Here is a 15,772-nt window from a genome sequence, read left to right as displayed (position 1 = left end):
GGTGACCCACCTGAGACTGGGGCCCCCATGATGGATGAACAAGTGAATGGATGCCAGAGAAGCGGAGGTCAAAGGAACCAGGACAGCAAAGGTTTGAAGAACACCCTTCAGGCAGAGAGCTCTGGGGCAGCACTGAGAGACCAGTGAGAGTTGACAGAAGGACCCTCTGGCCTGTTGTGCCAGTTCTGTCACGTCACTATCCCTGCCACTTCACCCTGTTTGGTGTCCCCTTCCCCTAAGTCATCCTGACAGGGGGTGTTAACTTGCCCTGCATCCCTGTGACCTGAGACTTGTTCACAAACAGGATGCTCCAGTGCTTGCTCGCGATACCATTTCTTCTGTGACAATGGCTGCTGCATTGACATCGCCTTGGCGTGTGATGGCGTGAGGCAGTGTCCAGACGGTTCTGACGAAGACTTCTGTCAAAACTGTGAGTCAGTTACACGGTTTTGTCAGGCAGGGATCTGGAAGGGGTGGCATAGGCAGGTCAGTGTCTGTAAAATATCTCATAACATGCACTTTTGAAAAACTGAAGTGGGGCTAGCAAGATGACTCAGTGAATAAAGGCATTTGCTGAAGCCTAAGGATCCGAGTTCAAGCCCCAGGACCCATGTAGTGGGGAGAGATAATCAGTTCCCACAAGTGTCCTCTAATCTCCACCATGTAGTCTAACACACTTTGAAAAAAAAAAAACTGAAGTACATTAATAGTTGCCTTGTGGGGTGTGTGTGTGTGTGTGTGTGTGTGTGTGTGTGTGTGTGTGTGTGAAAGAGAGAGAGAGAGAGAGAGAGAGAGAGAGAGAGAGAGAGAGTCTTCCGTGTAGCTGACCTCATTAGGGATTGTTTATGACACACTGGGGTAGGGCTGTGGTAAATAAGCCAATAATGTCTGGTGTAAGGAAGGAAGTGGTGAGGGGGGCGTCTCAAAACATAAGGTATAGGAACTGAGGATATAGCTCAGTAGTCTAGTGCTCGCTTAGAATGCATGAGGTCCTAATTACAACAATTCTGACCCAATTACAACAAAGTAGAGAGACTGGAAAAACAAAAACAAACAGAAATCCATGAATATAATATGGAATGTGACCTTGTCCATGTTAGGAAAGAGGAAAGAACACATTGCCTATTTAGAAATTAAGCAATAGTTTTAGTGGGCTCTGCATGTCTTAGCTGAGGGAGAGAATAGTCTTAAATATTGCCGGGGGCCAGCCCCAGCATTAGTCTTCTTTCTTGCTCGTTCTTCTTGAGGCATTGGAGGGGGAAGAGGGTGGGCGGAGGGTAAGACTTTGTCTTACAAGATACTTAGGGTTGCTGTATAATAATAAGTTTGCTTATCTAAGTCTAAGTTACTATGTTACTGTAGCTGATTTACTTATCTATGTCTAAGTCACTATGCTCTGCTACTGTAACTGACCTGCCTTCTGTGTTCCTCTGAGGCCAGAAACTGCAGTCTCTGGCATTTAGCACCTCATTCTAAAACAGCAGGAGATAAAGTAGAGGATTACTTGCTGGAGACTTTTCCCTTTTGTCCCTATGCCTCTTGCTTGTCAGGCTAGGGAGAAGGTTGGAGCAATAAACTTCTATTGAACCAAGAGTAGTGAATAGTGCTTGCCAAAGGAAAAACTTTTACTTAGGCAAATATGCATAAACTTATGTAGGTTCATATATATGTAGGTTCATATATAGATTCATGAATGTGCATTTATACATTTCTACTCAAAGCAAGTGGGTTCAGCTTACATGCATTCTCACAATTACATTCTTACACACATGCATACATTCTCACACTTACATACTTACACACACATCCATACTTACATATGCATATGGAGCAAAAGACCAAGCACAAACAAGTGCAGAAAGAACTCACTCATTCTGGATGAAAAAATGAGCTCCAATTTTTATTGCATAGAAAAAGAAAAAGCTTCTACCCTTTTAGCGAAATGAATTAAACCCAAGGTTGTAAAAAGAAAAAAGGGGGCGGGGGGGACTTGTTCCTTTGAATAAGACTAAGTCTGCCTTGTTATTAAGAAATGACCTCTTCTGCCCCATGGTAAGGAGAATCCTGCCTGCTCCTTCTGCTCTCTACAGCTTCTTCTTTTTTCCTCTTTCCACCTGCATTCTGCACATTGCTCTCTTAGTTTATTATGTAACCTATAGTTTCTCAGTTATTCCACTCTGCATTTTCCTTCTAATCTTGCTTTTTCCTCCTGCTCTGATGTCCCAACAATGCTCTTATTCTCAATGCCTTTTCTCTAAGTTCTTCTTGAGTTCAGTTCTGTCTAAAAAGTGTTCTGTCTAAAAACTCCTACTCAACTCAGTTCTCTCTCAGCTCATTTCTTCTTAGCTCAGCTCTCCTTAGCTCTGTTCAGCTCAGTTCTCCTCTGCTCAGCCCTTCTTAGCTCAGTTCTCCTCAGCTGAGTTCTGACTCTTCTCTTTGTCCTCAGCACTTAAACATTATTCAGAATACATGATCACATGTTACAAAGTTCATCACAAGTTCACACAAAAAAAATCAAATCATAAATTGAAATAGAATTTTACTACAGAATGTTTACATGCATACCATCAGGAGTAATTATCTGGCTAAACATCCATCACCTGTCACAGCTCCATAGGCTCATTGAAGGTTTAAAACCATAACTAAGTTATTAGTGAAGTTTTGTATAGATAAACCCAGTCGATATTTTATCCTCTGTCCTAGCACCTATAATAAATCATTAGTTCCCTTTTTATGATGTTTGGTTAATTGCTTTACAACCTCTTGGAATGTGCTCTGAGTAGGAGAAAGTCTGGTTACCATCTAAGAGCAATTAACTGGTAACACTTGGGAGACTGGCAGAGTTCTCACTGCAGTTTTAATTACCAGAGAAAGACGTAATAGCAATCCAACTATAAAAGAGCTTAATAATCACTGTTATAATTTTAGGAATTCTTATAGGATCGTAAGACTTAAGAAGTCATCTATTTGTCTATATAGCATCACTACAAGACAGTGTATCTGCATACATCTGCATAGTGATCTTCATAGATCTGCAGATATCTGCTCCAAAGGGGGTGCACTATTATTTAATGATTGTTATATGTGTTTAATAATAACAGGAAAAGCATGTAGAACACACACACACACACACACACACACACACATACACACACACACACGGAAAAAAGAAAGGGAGGGAGGGAGGGAAGGAAGGAAGGAAGGAAGGAAGGAAGGAAGGGAACCCAGCAAGTAACTGAGTTCTTCCACAGTGGCTCTTGACCGCAAGTTGGTGACACACACAGTGGCTACTTCTGCCCAGCCAGGAGCCACAGGATTAAATGAAGGTGAAGGAGACCCCTGGTTGGAGAAATCCCAGAAAGCCACTACCCACAACCAACCAGCTACTGTATCCCACCCAGAGAAGAGGATCCAGCCCACCCAGAAGGCGCCAGAGAGTCAGATCAACCCTGTCCAGCCAGGTAAGGATTCAACATGATCAATCCATGATTAGTCTCTCATTCATTGATGTTAATATGGTTCAAAGTTTTATGTAATGCTTGAAGACCATCAGAAAAATGTGCCCCAAAGACGAAATGATGAAAATTGAAATGAAGAATTTGGCCGAACAAAACAAAACAAAAAACAACCCTGACATTTGTACCAATGAGTTTACAATTAAGGCATTCCGGAGCTGTGTGTAAGTGGAAGATGTCTTGTCTCGTGTCCAGAGACCTTGATTTGAACCCCAGCACTGAGCAGAAATGAACTGTTGACTAATGGGAAGCAATGCCTGGTAAAAAATCTTCCCTTGCTGTCCCTGAGGGATGAGTCCAGGACTGGTGAGAACCAAAGTTCAAAGATGCTCAAGTCCCGTGTATAAAAGTAGCAATACTGGGCTGTGAGACAGCTTGGTGAATCCAGGCACTTGCTGCAGATCCTGACAACCTGAGTTCCACACCCAAGGCAGCCTCACTTGGTAGAAGGAGAGAACTGAGTGGTGCAGATTTTCCTTTGACCTCTACACATAGCCATGGCATACATGCATGCCCGCTCCCTACTTACATACAAAATAAACAACTGTAAGAAAAGTTAATGGCATTATACACATCCTCCTGTACACTGTAAACCACCTCCAAATTACATATCATTCCTTACATAATGTAAGAGCTAAATAAGTAGTTCTTATACTGTATTTTTTAGGGACTAATGACAAGAAAAACAATCTCTGTATGTGTTCAGTGATAGGCACCGTTTTTTGTATGTGTGATGAGGGTTAAAGTCAGGGCCTTCTATATGCAAAGCATACTGACCCACTGAAATACACCCTCGGCCTCAGAAACAGGTTTTTAAAGATTATATAGGGCACGTATAAATGTTTGGTTACACAGTGAACGCGTGCCTAGAACGCCCTGAGCCCCCGGCATTTGGGAGTACAGAGCTCCAGTGTGGCCTGTGTTTGCTCAGCGCCTCGTGGCACAAAGGCCAGACTGTCATCAATGTGGCTGCAGCTGCAGGGCCTGTTCTCTGTGTGGTCCAAGCCACTCCTTAACAATGCTGTCTTCTTGTAGCTGGAGGAAGGAAATCGGGTTTCCAGGCCTACAGAGTGGTATAAAGGCGCGTTGTGTGCCCGTTTACATAGGCTCCAGTTATTGGCAACTCAAGAACTGGTGGGTTCTGTAACAGATCAGCCAAGTCCTTCGAGGTGCTGAGCTGCACAAAAAAAATTCTGCATACAGGTGTGATGTTCTTCCTCTACTAAATATGCCAACGCCTCAGACCATAGCTCATCTTTGGGGCAACTGTTATATAAAAGGTCTTTGTTTTTAGGACATTTATTTACTTATTTTTTTATATAACACTGGGAGTCCAACTCAGAGCCTCATACATAGTAAACGACTCCACCAGCTTTAAGGACATTATTATTTACTTCGAGATTCAAGTCTGATCATTCACTTTTTATTCTTTTTACGAGTTTATTTTTTATTTTTTATTTTTTATTTTTTTACTTTTATGGTGGAAGAGAAAGTTTATTATGGATATGTGGGAAGCCACAGCCAGAGGCAGGAACATCTGGGAGAGTCCAGACCGAGGGGAGGCAGGGGAACCAGGTGCAGCAGCCAGGAGGCCAAAGGTTCAAAAGGAACTCTTGTTGCTCTTCAGTGCTTATCTCTGGCTGGACTCTGAAGGAGGGCGCTCAGCAGCCACAGCCCACAGCTCTTGGCAATCTGTATCTGTTTTGTGGTGTTTTTCCTTGGAGCCTTGGTCTCCTTGGCTATAGTTTAGCACATCCTGCAGCCCCTTCCTCACTTGACTTAGCGCATCGTGTCTTCAATATATCGGTGCCTGAGTCACAGGATGTGTCGAATAATGTTTGCCAAATCTTGGGCGCTGTGGTCCTGGGCTTCCTACCTCCTTTGAGGGCTTTCAAGCAGCATGTTGGTGGACATCGTCTTCCTTAGAGAGATCAAAAACCTTCAGGTTCTCCTAGCTCTTTTGTACACTAACCACTGAGGCACAGTGATATTCGTCGGTCCAGGAATATCCTTCCCCCACTTTTAACAATAAGCAAGAATATAAGTTTGAGAACGCTCAGACGGCACCCACAATGCATCCTTGAACAGACATGCGCTTCCTCTCTCCAGTTATCCTTGGTCTGTAATGAGACTGCCCCTTACTCAGCAGCAGGCGCACTGTGTCATGGGTCAGGACACCTCACACTTCATGGGGAAACCTTGTTTGTCATTCTCACCACTGCTTCCAAACACATAACCCATGTATTCCTCACTCAGCGGCGGCCGCTGCTTCTGTGACCAGGCGCTTCTCATAGAGAGCGTAAAGCTTGCGTCTATCACCCACCTCAGTGAGTCTCTGACAGCCAGTTGCAGAGAAGGAGACGTTCGGCTCCATCTTGAAATGGCCAGCCTCCTAAAGGTGCCAAGGTCCATCTTCTAAAAAGTAAACAAGGGACTGAAGAGATTAATGAGTGGTCAACTAGAGAACTCAAGTTTGGTTCCCAGTACGTACACCAGGAGATTTCACAACTGGCCTCTGTGGGCACCCCCATGCATGTCATACACATACCTGAATTAAAAAAATAAATAAACTGTAGTTCTACATTTAATGTGCATCATGTAGAAAACCTTTTTCCTACTTCCTGTGGCCTTGAATGTCCCTTTAGCATATGTCTGTTTGCTTTCCATAGACAGTAATTCCTCAGGAAAGAATCAAGAAGAAGAAAAATACGATCTCAAGTCTAAGAGTGACCAAGCACGAGGGGAGCACCCAGCCCCAGAAGCAGGTCAGTGTATACCTTGGAAACACACTACTGAGTTGTGAGGCACATGGGACCGCCTGCCTAAGCCTTGGCTAGATGTCAGGTGGAGCCATGAGTATTGCAAGACAGACTGTTTTCCCTCCCAGCCCCAAGCTCCCAGAGTAATGACGCAGACTCACAATTTATTTACAAATACCTAGGCTCGTTCCCTGACTAACTACTAGTTTAAAATAACCCATTTATACTAATCTACATTCTGCCACGTGGCTGGTTGCCTCTGCTCGGGTATCGTGTGTCTGTCTTCCCACATCTTCTCCAGAAACTCCTCCCACTCCTGGCTCTATCTCAGAATTCCTTCTGCCTTTCAGACGTCCCGTCTATTCTATCCTTTCCCGTAGGCCAGAGGCTTTTTAATTGACAGGTGATTTGTCCATACAATGCATAAGATATTCTCTTACACTTGAGAGTTCATGTTGAAGCAGTAGTCCACTGATCAGAATTGTCTTATCTTCAAGGTCACAGTACATCATGGTGCCCGTGACAGCAACCTACTGTCACCAGCTCTTACTTTATCTTTCCCATACACTTCCAGGGATCACAATGTGGGAAAAGTCACACTTGTGACATGGAGGCTAAGAATACAGGCACACCCAGGTATGATGGCGAACACGTTTAATCTCAGCGCTCAGGAGGCAGAGGCAGGTGGATCAGGAGTTCGAGACCAGCCTGGTCTACAGAGCTAGTTCCAGGACTGATCAGACACCACAGTTGAAATTCTGGCTCTGGTACTCAACCTAACCAGCCAGATTCTTCCCTCTGTGCCCCAGTGACTTTGGGCGAAGGTGACAGTAGTGACTATTCCTGCCTCACAGGGAGGCTGTGGTAGGTGAACACAGCAGTGTTTAGCATGTACTACATGGTTCAGATGTAATGATGGCTGTTAAGGTTGAGTTATGTGTGAAGGAGAGGCATGAGGAAGAGACTGTGTGCTCTTAATGACAGAACATGACAGGAATGTGGAAAGTTCCTGAGGCAGGGGGACACTGATGCCTGAAAGGACAGCTCCATCACTGGAAGGGAAGCACACTGACAGTCCTGTAGAGAGGGCCTGAATCCTGAATGCCAAAACGGCAAAAAAGACCTAGCAGAACAAAACGGAATTCCTAATCTATCTGAACATGGGTGAAGCTGTATTCTTGCCCTAGAATATTCTTTGTAGTGTTTGTACAACATCTCTGGTCTCCTTTTCATAGCTGGACAATACCAAAATGCAATTCTTACCCAACTGATGTCTGAGCACAAGTACAGATGTCAGATGCCCGTCTGCATCCCCCTGCAGACTGCTGCCCTCCTGAATGGGGCTTGTCTCCAAGTGTTAGAATTAGACTCCCTGTCACCCGTCAACAGTGGAGCCATGCCACTGTCTCTGGAGGCTCAGTTCTAATTCACTGCTACCCTCCCTAGTTTCGATGCTTTGAAATATTATTCCGACTCATACAAGCAGACCAGATATTTCATCATCTTAGAACTTTTTTATGATACAGAGCTACAATTTACTAAAACATTTTAATACACATTTAAGCATAGGTATCCGTAAGAGAGGGTTCACCTTAGATGGTTACTAACAACCCTATCACTGTAGTTTATAAGGAATTGGGGGGAAAATAATTTCATATCACCCAAACTGAAAGCACTGAGGAAACTATGTCAACTAAACATTACTCCTTAGGATTGTACCTTGGGAGACAGAGGTGGGAGGGAGGCTCACACGTGTGTGACTAGCAGAGACTATATAGCAAAATCCTGTTTCAAAAAAGCTAGGGGCTGGGAAAGTGGCTCAGTCAGTAAAGCCCCTGCTGTATACATGTTCTGTGGCAACCACGGAAGAGCCAGGCACAGTCACACAGGTATGTCACCCTGGCCCTAGGGAGCCATAGATGGGTCCCTGGAGCTCACTGAGCAGCCACTCTAGCCAGTAGATGAGCTCTGGGTTTAATGAGAGACCTTGTCTAAAAAGATAAGATGGAGTGAGATAACAAAAGATACCCAGTGTCGACCGCTGACCTGCAGACACATGTACACACACACATATACACTACATATATCTAAACAAAAAGGCAAAGAAGCTGGGTGAGGTGGCTGTGTAACAGCAACACTCCAGAAGCTAAAACAGGGCAACTGCCACAAAGGTGAGGCTAGCCTGGGCTACATAGTGAGTTCCCAGGGCTATGGGGACAAACAAAACAAAACAAAACAAAAAAGGAAAGAAAGAAAGAGAAGAGAAGAGAAAAGAACACTGCCGCAATGGAGAGATGGCTCAATGTGTAAAGTGTTTACTGTGTGAGCATGAGTCCCTGAGTTCAGATCCCCAGTGCCCAGGGAAAAGCCCAGATGTGGTGGCGTATGCCCGTAATGCCAGCACTTTTGAGGTAGATATATGAGGATCCCAGGGCTCACTAGCCGGTCAGTACAGCTCCAGGTTCAGTGAGAGACACAGTCTCAGAAAATAAGGTGGAGAGCAATCACACACACACACTCACACACATACACCACAACACCACACACAAATGGGTATGAGCACTCCAACAACTACACAGACACACAACTCAATTTAAAAGGAGAAGAATACGTTTTAGTATTCTGGCAAGTACTGTATTATATATGGGGGGAGGGAGGAAAGGAGAGGGAGGGGGAAAGTAGAGAGGAGAGAGACCTAAACAGGAATTAGCAACCTCATACCTGATTTGGAAAAAATAGATATTTTCATGAATTTCATACCTGTTTTGTCATGCTCTATGGGCCTGAGCCACAGGGTCAGGATTGAGATTGAGGTGTCCACCCAAAATTTGCTCCCCACCTTTAGCCTAAACAATGGTTTTCATTTTTGATCATCCCAGACTCTGAGGCTAAACAGACCTTCCATGGACAGGCAGAACTGGGGCTGTTGGACTCCAAGTTGAACAGGTTAGGGGTTTCCGAGCTCCTATCAGGAGAACAAAGTCTCTCTCTTTGTCTTGATCTGACACTTGTAGGCCACTTAATCCTTTGAAAACGTCTCTCATCAGGATGGCACTAGGAGCCAGCTGTGGCTGTAATCCCCCCACCCCCAGGTCACATGCAAGGAGGAGAAGTGGGTTCTGGATGTTTCCAGACTGCAGGGCTGTGGAATAGGAGGTGGTTCTAGAACCAGTTTCTAAGCTGTGCATTGGCTGCCAGTTTCCTTACCTTAAGACTTGATTGCTACCTGTGGACACTAAAGTAACTTCCACACTCTTCCTTATGCTCTAGACACAGGGCTGTTCTTTGTATTCTGATATTAACCTGCAGTTTTTTAAAGTCCTTTAGTGTGAGATCAGCTCCAGGTCGTGTCAAGATGAGGCCGGCTGTATCTGAGGCCAGTTTTAAGTGCCTAAAATGAAAGCGGTCTAGAGGGAACTACCACAGCTACCAATCCTCAAACAGACTGGTCTGTTCATCCCACCCGCTCTTCTTTTCCTCCAGGAGAAAGGTGTTCCCATCCATGGCTGCCTCCCCTGAATCTTGATGTAGCCATCTCCTCGGCTGTACTTTGTGGTCATCTCTTAGTCTCCCTCTCACCACAGGTTCGTAGCCTCTGTGGCTGCAAGCAAACGTGTCTCTTTCAGTGCACAAAACATTAAGTAGCCCAGTCTCCTGTAAATAAATTTCTGTTTGCTAATCCAGTGGACTCCCAGGCCCCACCCTGTAGAGCATGCTATGCCTGAGCCACTCTGACCTCTGACCTCTGCTGCCTTTCTCTTTCTCCTCTGACTCCTGTCCGTGGAGCCGGCTCCTGTTGGGTCTTCCTTTCTCTCTATTGATCTCACGTTCCCTGCAGCAGCCAAGGCCTCTATGCTGACGGCCTCTAGGTACCTAGACCAGATCACTGAGAAGCTTCAGGGAATACTGCTGGACTCCCCTACAACTGTGATCTTTCAACCTGTGGGTTGCAGCCCTTTTGGGGTTGAATAAAAGAGTCACCTGAGGCCATCAGAAATATGTGAAACTCCTCTTCTCCGGAGGGTCTGCCCACAGGCAGATACCCAGAACTGTTTTAAAGGGTTGCAACCTTAGGAAAGTTGAGAACTACCATCCTATAGGCACGTTAATCAGAAAATGCTCCAAAGTACACATATATATTCAAGAACAAACATGTAACAAACTTATCTTCCTCCTTTCCCAAACTGAGCTCCCACATAAGACCCAAATCACGCTAGCAAAATCTTACCTATAGGCAGACACTTCTCCCCACTATTAGAGTTTCAAACACAACTCTGTCATCGTAACAATAGTTCACTGTAGTCTTTCTTTTTCTTTTTAAAAGATTTACTTATTATATATAAGTACACTGTAGCTGTCTTCAGACGCACCAGAAGAGGGCATCAGATCCCATTACAGATGGTTGTGAGACACCATGTGGTTGCTGGGAATTGAACTCAGGACCTCTGGAAGAGCAGTCAGTGCTCTTAACCGCTGAGCCATCTCTCTAGCCACACTGTAGTCTTTCTAATAGATGCCTATCTACTCAGATTTAAGTTACTCAGACATGTTCTCACATCCCTGTTGTAGAAATCAGCACTGTAGGGGCTAGACCACAGGCTCTGTACTGAATGGGTGGGGGGTATTCCACCACAGATGACATGGTATTAGATGCCTCAGTTTTCATTGTTTGTAAAATGGGTACATTAGTACCAGCTTGTGGGGTTGTGAGCATTGAGTTACTTCAGCTATAAATTCAGCACTTAGTATTATCGTATCCTTGGGGCTAGGTATTTTTGTAGGCAACCAATACAAAAATTGCTTATTTTTGATTAGTAGCCCTTAGGCCAGTGTCTGGCACACGGAAAGCTATTAATGAACACAGATAAGTAAACAGAATGAAATGTTTCAGAATAGAGCGGCACATGGCTATATTGGCTCCTCTAGTTTCCCCAGTTGCAAGAGGGCGCAACTAAAAATCGTCCCACCATATCACAAACTGGCCCTCCACCAGTGTAGAGTGAACTAAGAATAGAGACTGCTGTGATTGGAGACCGATCTACCAGGCCTCTTCCAGACTCTGGAAGACTATAGGCTACGCTGGTCTACTACATAGGACCAGCCCCATGGGAAAACCAGTAGCCAACATTACACCAGCAGATTTTTACAATTTTAGTTTCAATTAAAATGTAATCGGAGTTGGGGATTTAGCTCAGTGGTAGAGCGCTTGCCTAGGAAGCGCAAGGCCCTGGGTTCAGTCCCCAGCTCCGAAAAAAAAGAACCAAAAAAAAAAAAAAAAATGTAATGATATCAGCGCCCTATTTCTCCCATGCTTCCCCCACCCCTGGGAAATCCATGGCCTCCTTTTATTACACACACACACACACACACACACACACACACACACACACACACACACACACAATCTGCTTGGTTTGTTTAGTGTGCCTATATGCATATGTTTTTAGAGCTGACCAAGTATACCAGCATATTTGAGGTTAGTTTTCAATAAATGGTCGACTGGAGGATAGTATGTTCCCTTGATTTAAAAAAATGATAATTTAAAATTTTAATCTCACTATGTATGTGGGTGTTTTGCCTGCATGTATGTCTCGGTACCACACAAGTGCTTGGTACCTGTGGAGGCCAAAAGAGGGCATCGAATTCCCTGGAACTGGAGTTACAGATGCTTGTGAGCTGCCGTGTGAGTGCTGGGAATTGAACCTGGGTCCTCAGGAAGTGCTCTTATCTTTAGCACCATCTCTGATGCCCTGTAAGTGAATATCTTAAGCTCTACCAGAAATCAGGTGTTAGACTATAGCTAATGAGAAGATGATTGCGTGTGGCTATACCTGTCATGTATGACCCTAGTGAAAACATTCCTCATGCTAACAGTCTCTAGTATAGTTGGAGATAAGGTTGATGTCGCTGCAATGTACTCCTGATGCCAGTTTTGTAAAGAAAAAAAAAATTGTAAGAACCCGGTAGAGAATTTGGTTCAAGACTACACGTACTCAGGGGAATTAACTTCCCTGTGCCTTAATCAGAAAGCAACAGTGAAACTAGCATCGACTGGAGTTTTTCGGATGGGGTACAATAATGCATGCCAAGTGTCATATAGTAGCCAGTAGCCACCACTGTTGCCAACCACTTACCGACACTTTCTTTTTCAAACCTCGCATAGGTGCAGTGCTGCCCCTGGCACTGGGTCTGGCCATCACTGCTTTGTTACTTCTCATGGTGACATGCCGACTCCGACTGGTGAAGCAGAAACTTAAGAAAGCCCGTCCCATTACATCTGAGGAATCCGACTACCTCATCAATGGGATGTATCTGTAATAAAGTTATTTGCGTGGCTGGGGGCAGGGATGGGCACCACTTACGATCTGTTCTTTGGATTCTATCATTAAGACACTCTGTTTTTGAACTGTGCTAGAAGACGGTGCAAACACAAGCCTTGGTTTATCCTGAAATCGTTTTCCGGGGATGGACAGTGTCTTAAAGGGTAGAGAGGAATTCGTGAGATGGAAGCTTGCTTGCTGAGACAGAGAGCACGTCACGAGGTGACAGAGGGAAGTCCTGCCTTTCATTTGTGAGGTGCCAACTGCTGGCCCCTAACAACTTCCCTTGTCTTCTGGCCCTCTTCTCCACTGAGTTCTCATGAGCTCCACTTTCCTTTCCTCTGCCAAATACCTCTGAGAAGGGACCTTAAGTGAATTTACACTCAGTGAGACGTTACCAATGGCATGTCTGGATGTTATAAACATCCTGAATAGCTCAGCAATGTCCTACAGTGGGGGAATATGGGTTCTCCACCCTGACCCACCCTATGCTTCTGACATCAGACCATGGTAGTAGCTACCACATCTGGCTGACCTTGGAAGAATCCCTTTTGGTTAGGGGCGACTGTAGGTGGTCATGAAAAGAGAGCAAGCTGGCAGCAAAGGAGAGGACCTGGCAGACAAAAGCAAATAGAATCCTGGCCATGGGATATGTGAGGACAATCTGCACAGTGCTGCTTCTTGGTGTGGAGTAGTGTGTGCAAATTATCAATCCAAACAGCGATGTCTGGGTGTTTGTGAAAGTGTCACCAAGTCCCGGTGTCACAGGCTTTTCAATGGGATGAGCCAGAGGCTTCCCTTCATGTGTTCTGCAGGGCTGGAGGGACCCAGGAGCCTGTTTGTGCTAGGCAATCACTCTACCACTGATCTATACCCCTGCCCTCACCATTCTTTATGTTATTAAAATGTTACAACGTACAATCAGCTAATGTCAGGATGTATTTACAAAGCAGGAAGCACTTTTGCACAAATGCGCCTTTGTAGGAAACTAGCATCCATTTAGCATCTTTAAGTTTGTAGACAGTAAAGGTAGACTTTCCTGTCGCCCACTCAGTGCCAGGTTATGCACTCTAGAGGTCACTCTGAGGGGACTGCACAGTGTGGTGCCCATTTATAATCACAATGTTCCCAGTTTCTTTACCCTAAGTGGCAAACATTACAAAACACTGAAAAACACCGTAGTCTCGTAGTCTCGTTACTTTAGACTCAATGTAAAGTAGGTGGCCCCTTTAACAAGGGGTTTGATTTTGGTGAGGGAATATAACCTATTGAAATGTATTAATAAAAGGGTAGTTTTAGAAAAACAAATGTTTGCTTTTGTCTCTCGAGACTCTAACTCTAGCCTTTTCTGACTGTTTAGAGCTGAGCAATAGAGATGAACGGTGTGAGTGAACTCACCTACACTCTGTGATGATGTCCGGCTCACTTTTATAGAGGTCACCTATAGCCATACCCAGTGAATAGAAACTGATAAGGCATGTTTCTTTCTGCACATCTTTTATATAAAAAGACGCTAACTACAATCTAGTATTGCTTTTGTTTTGAAGTACTTGAGAAAAGATGCCTTGTATGTTCCAGTCCTTTAATAAACTATTTTATTCTTATGCCTTTAAAAAAGATCCTGTCTTATAAATTCTAGGTTACTAGATTTGCCCAAACTGTAACATTTGGATTTAATCATACCAACTCTGTTTTCACCAAGGGAAACGAAGGTTGTAGGGAGTCATCCCAAGCCGTATGAAGTCTGCTGGAGAAGATCCTGCCCTAGGTAGTTCGTGCTCCTTATCTGGAGCCTGGGCGAGGCTTATAAGAGTCATCTTATCAGTGAGTCTCTGTTTTACATTCTCCCTCAGTTTAGAAACAGTGCCCATGTGTTACCTCTTAAACATGCTGCATCACAGGTTTCCTTAAGTCCTATCCAGAAGCTTAAAACTCACTTGTCAACTTGGTTCTTCCATGAGCCATTTTGATTAATATCATTTACTTCCGAGATATTGTCTCTTGGGTAGGAAGTTTTCCCTTCTTTTCCTTGTAATGACAGAGAAGTTGTTTGTCCCCCTTGTTCTCTCGTCACACGAACACCTTTCACTTGATTTTGCTCTCTCCTGTATCTTCCCTCAATCCAAACACAGAGGTCCATAATTTGCCCCTCAAGATGGCTGTCCAAGGCGGCCTGCCTGTTGGGTTGACTGGATTGCTCGTGTAAACATCATACAGACTGAGTCCTTCCTTTCATGTATTCCTTCAGAGTCAGGGATGCTCGCTCTTAACAGAAGCCTTGACCCTGAGCTTCTGAGACTACAGGTGGTTGTAATTTATCGCCCCTCATCTCTTAATGTCTAGGTTCTGTTTCCATTTAGATCACTTCCTACCACAACTACCCTTATGCTTTTGGACCCCAAGCTTGTACAGTTTAAGGTTTTTTGTTTGTTTAAACCTCAATGAGGATTTCTAACAGAAAACTGCTCTAGCTATCCACCAAGGGGAAAGCACAAATAGCCTCATGAAGCTGGCTTAACTGGCTTCAAACTTCTTACGTCATGGTTTATTCTCCTAGCTCTTCACCATAGTTGGGTGAAAAGGGATAAGGTCACAGTGACTTCTGGGGCTAAATGCTGTTAAGAGTTCTTGGCTAAGCAGGAAACCAAAGGTGATAGAAAAGTTAGACCCACAGCGGGTGTCTCATAAATGGGCTGAATAGGGACATTGAGACATAGGGACATTGAGATCCCAAGCACCGTGCAGCATTGTTTAATTCTATTTTTACCAGGTGATGTAGTTAATCCCAGAATTTGGGAGGCAGAGGCAGGCAGATCCAGGTTTGCCAGGATTACACAGTGAGACCCAGTGTATGAACAACCTAATTTTAATATAAAAACAATTTACAAAATGGCTTAGGAAAAACCATTGGGTATAAAAGCTGCTTCAAGTGCTCTTTTACACTGTGGTGGTGTTCTTCAACAGTTCTACTGACAAAACTGGACTGCCATCACTCAAATGTATCATTACAGAGGCCTGTGCAGAGGATAGATCAGAACAGTGAATGAGCCAATCTGAGGCCATGATGCCTCCAGCCTTTTTGTCTGGGGTATATGGGGCAGAAATATTCAGATGCCGCATAACACCCATCTTTTAACTTCCTGGCCTGCTTTCTTCAATTCTGTTGCCCAGCTCCTAG

At 44.4% G+C, this 15,772-nt stretch overlaps 1 protein-coding gene across 1 annotated transcript in view; it reads left to right on the top strand.

The window, feature by feature from the left end:
• The window catches only part of Lrp11 (LDL receptor related protein 11), a 29,666-nt gene extending 15,455 nt beyond the window's left edge, over window positions 1-14,211 (top strand). Inside the window, exons 4-7 of the mRNA XM_032895012.1 lie at window positions 305-430; window positions 3,252-3,461; window positions 6,185-6,280; window positions 12,438-14,211. Of these exons, the coding sequence (XP_032750903.1) occupies window positions 305-430; window positions 3,252-3,461; window positions 6,185-6,280; window positions 12,438-12,592 (587 nt within the window). The 3' untranslated portion in view covers window positions 12,593-14,211. The remainder of the gene's footprint in view (window positions 1-304; window positions 431-3,251; window positions 3,462-6,184; window positions 6,281-12,437) is intronic.
• The last annotated feature ends 1,561 nt before the right edge of the window (window positions 14,212-15,772 follow it).

This window comes from Rattus rattus, chromosome 2 (assembly GCF_011064425.1).
Source record: "Rattus rattus isolate New Zealand chromosome 2, Rrattus_CSIRO_v1, whole genome shotgun sequence".
NCBI classification, from domain to species: Eukaryota; Metazoa; Chordata; class Mammalia; order Rodentia; family Muridae; genus Rattus; species Rattus rattus.
This window is presented reverse-complemented; position numbering and strand designations above follow the sequence as displayed.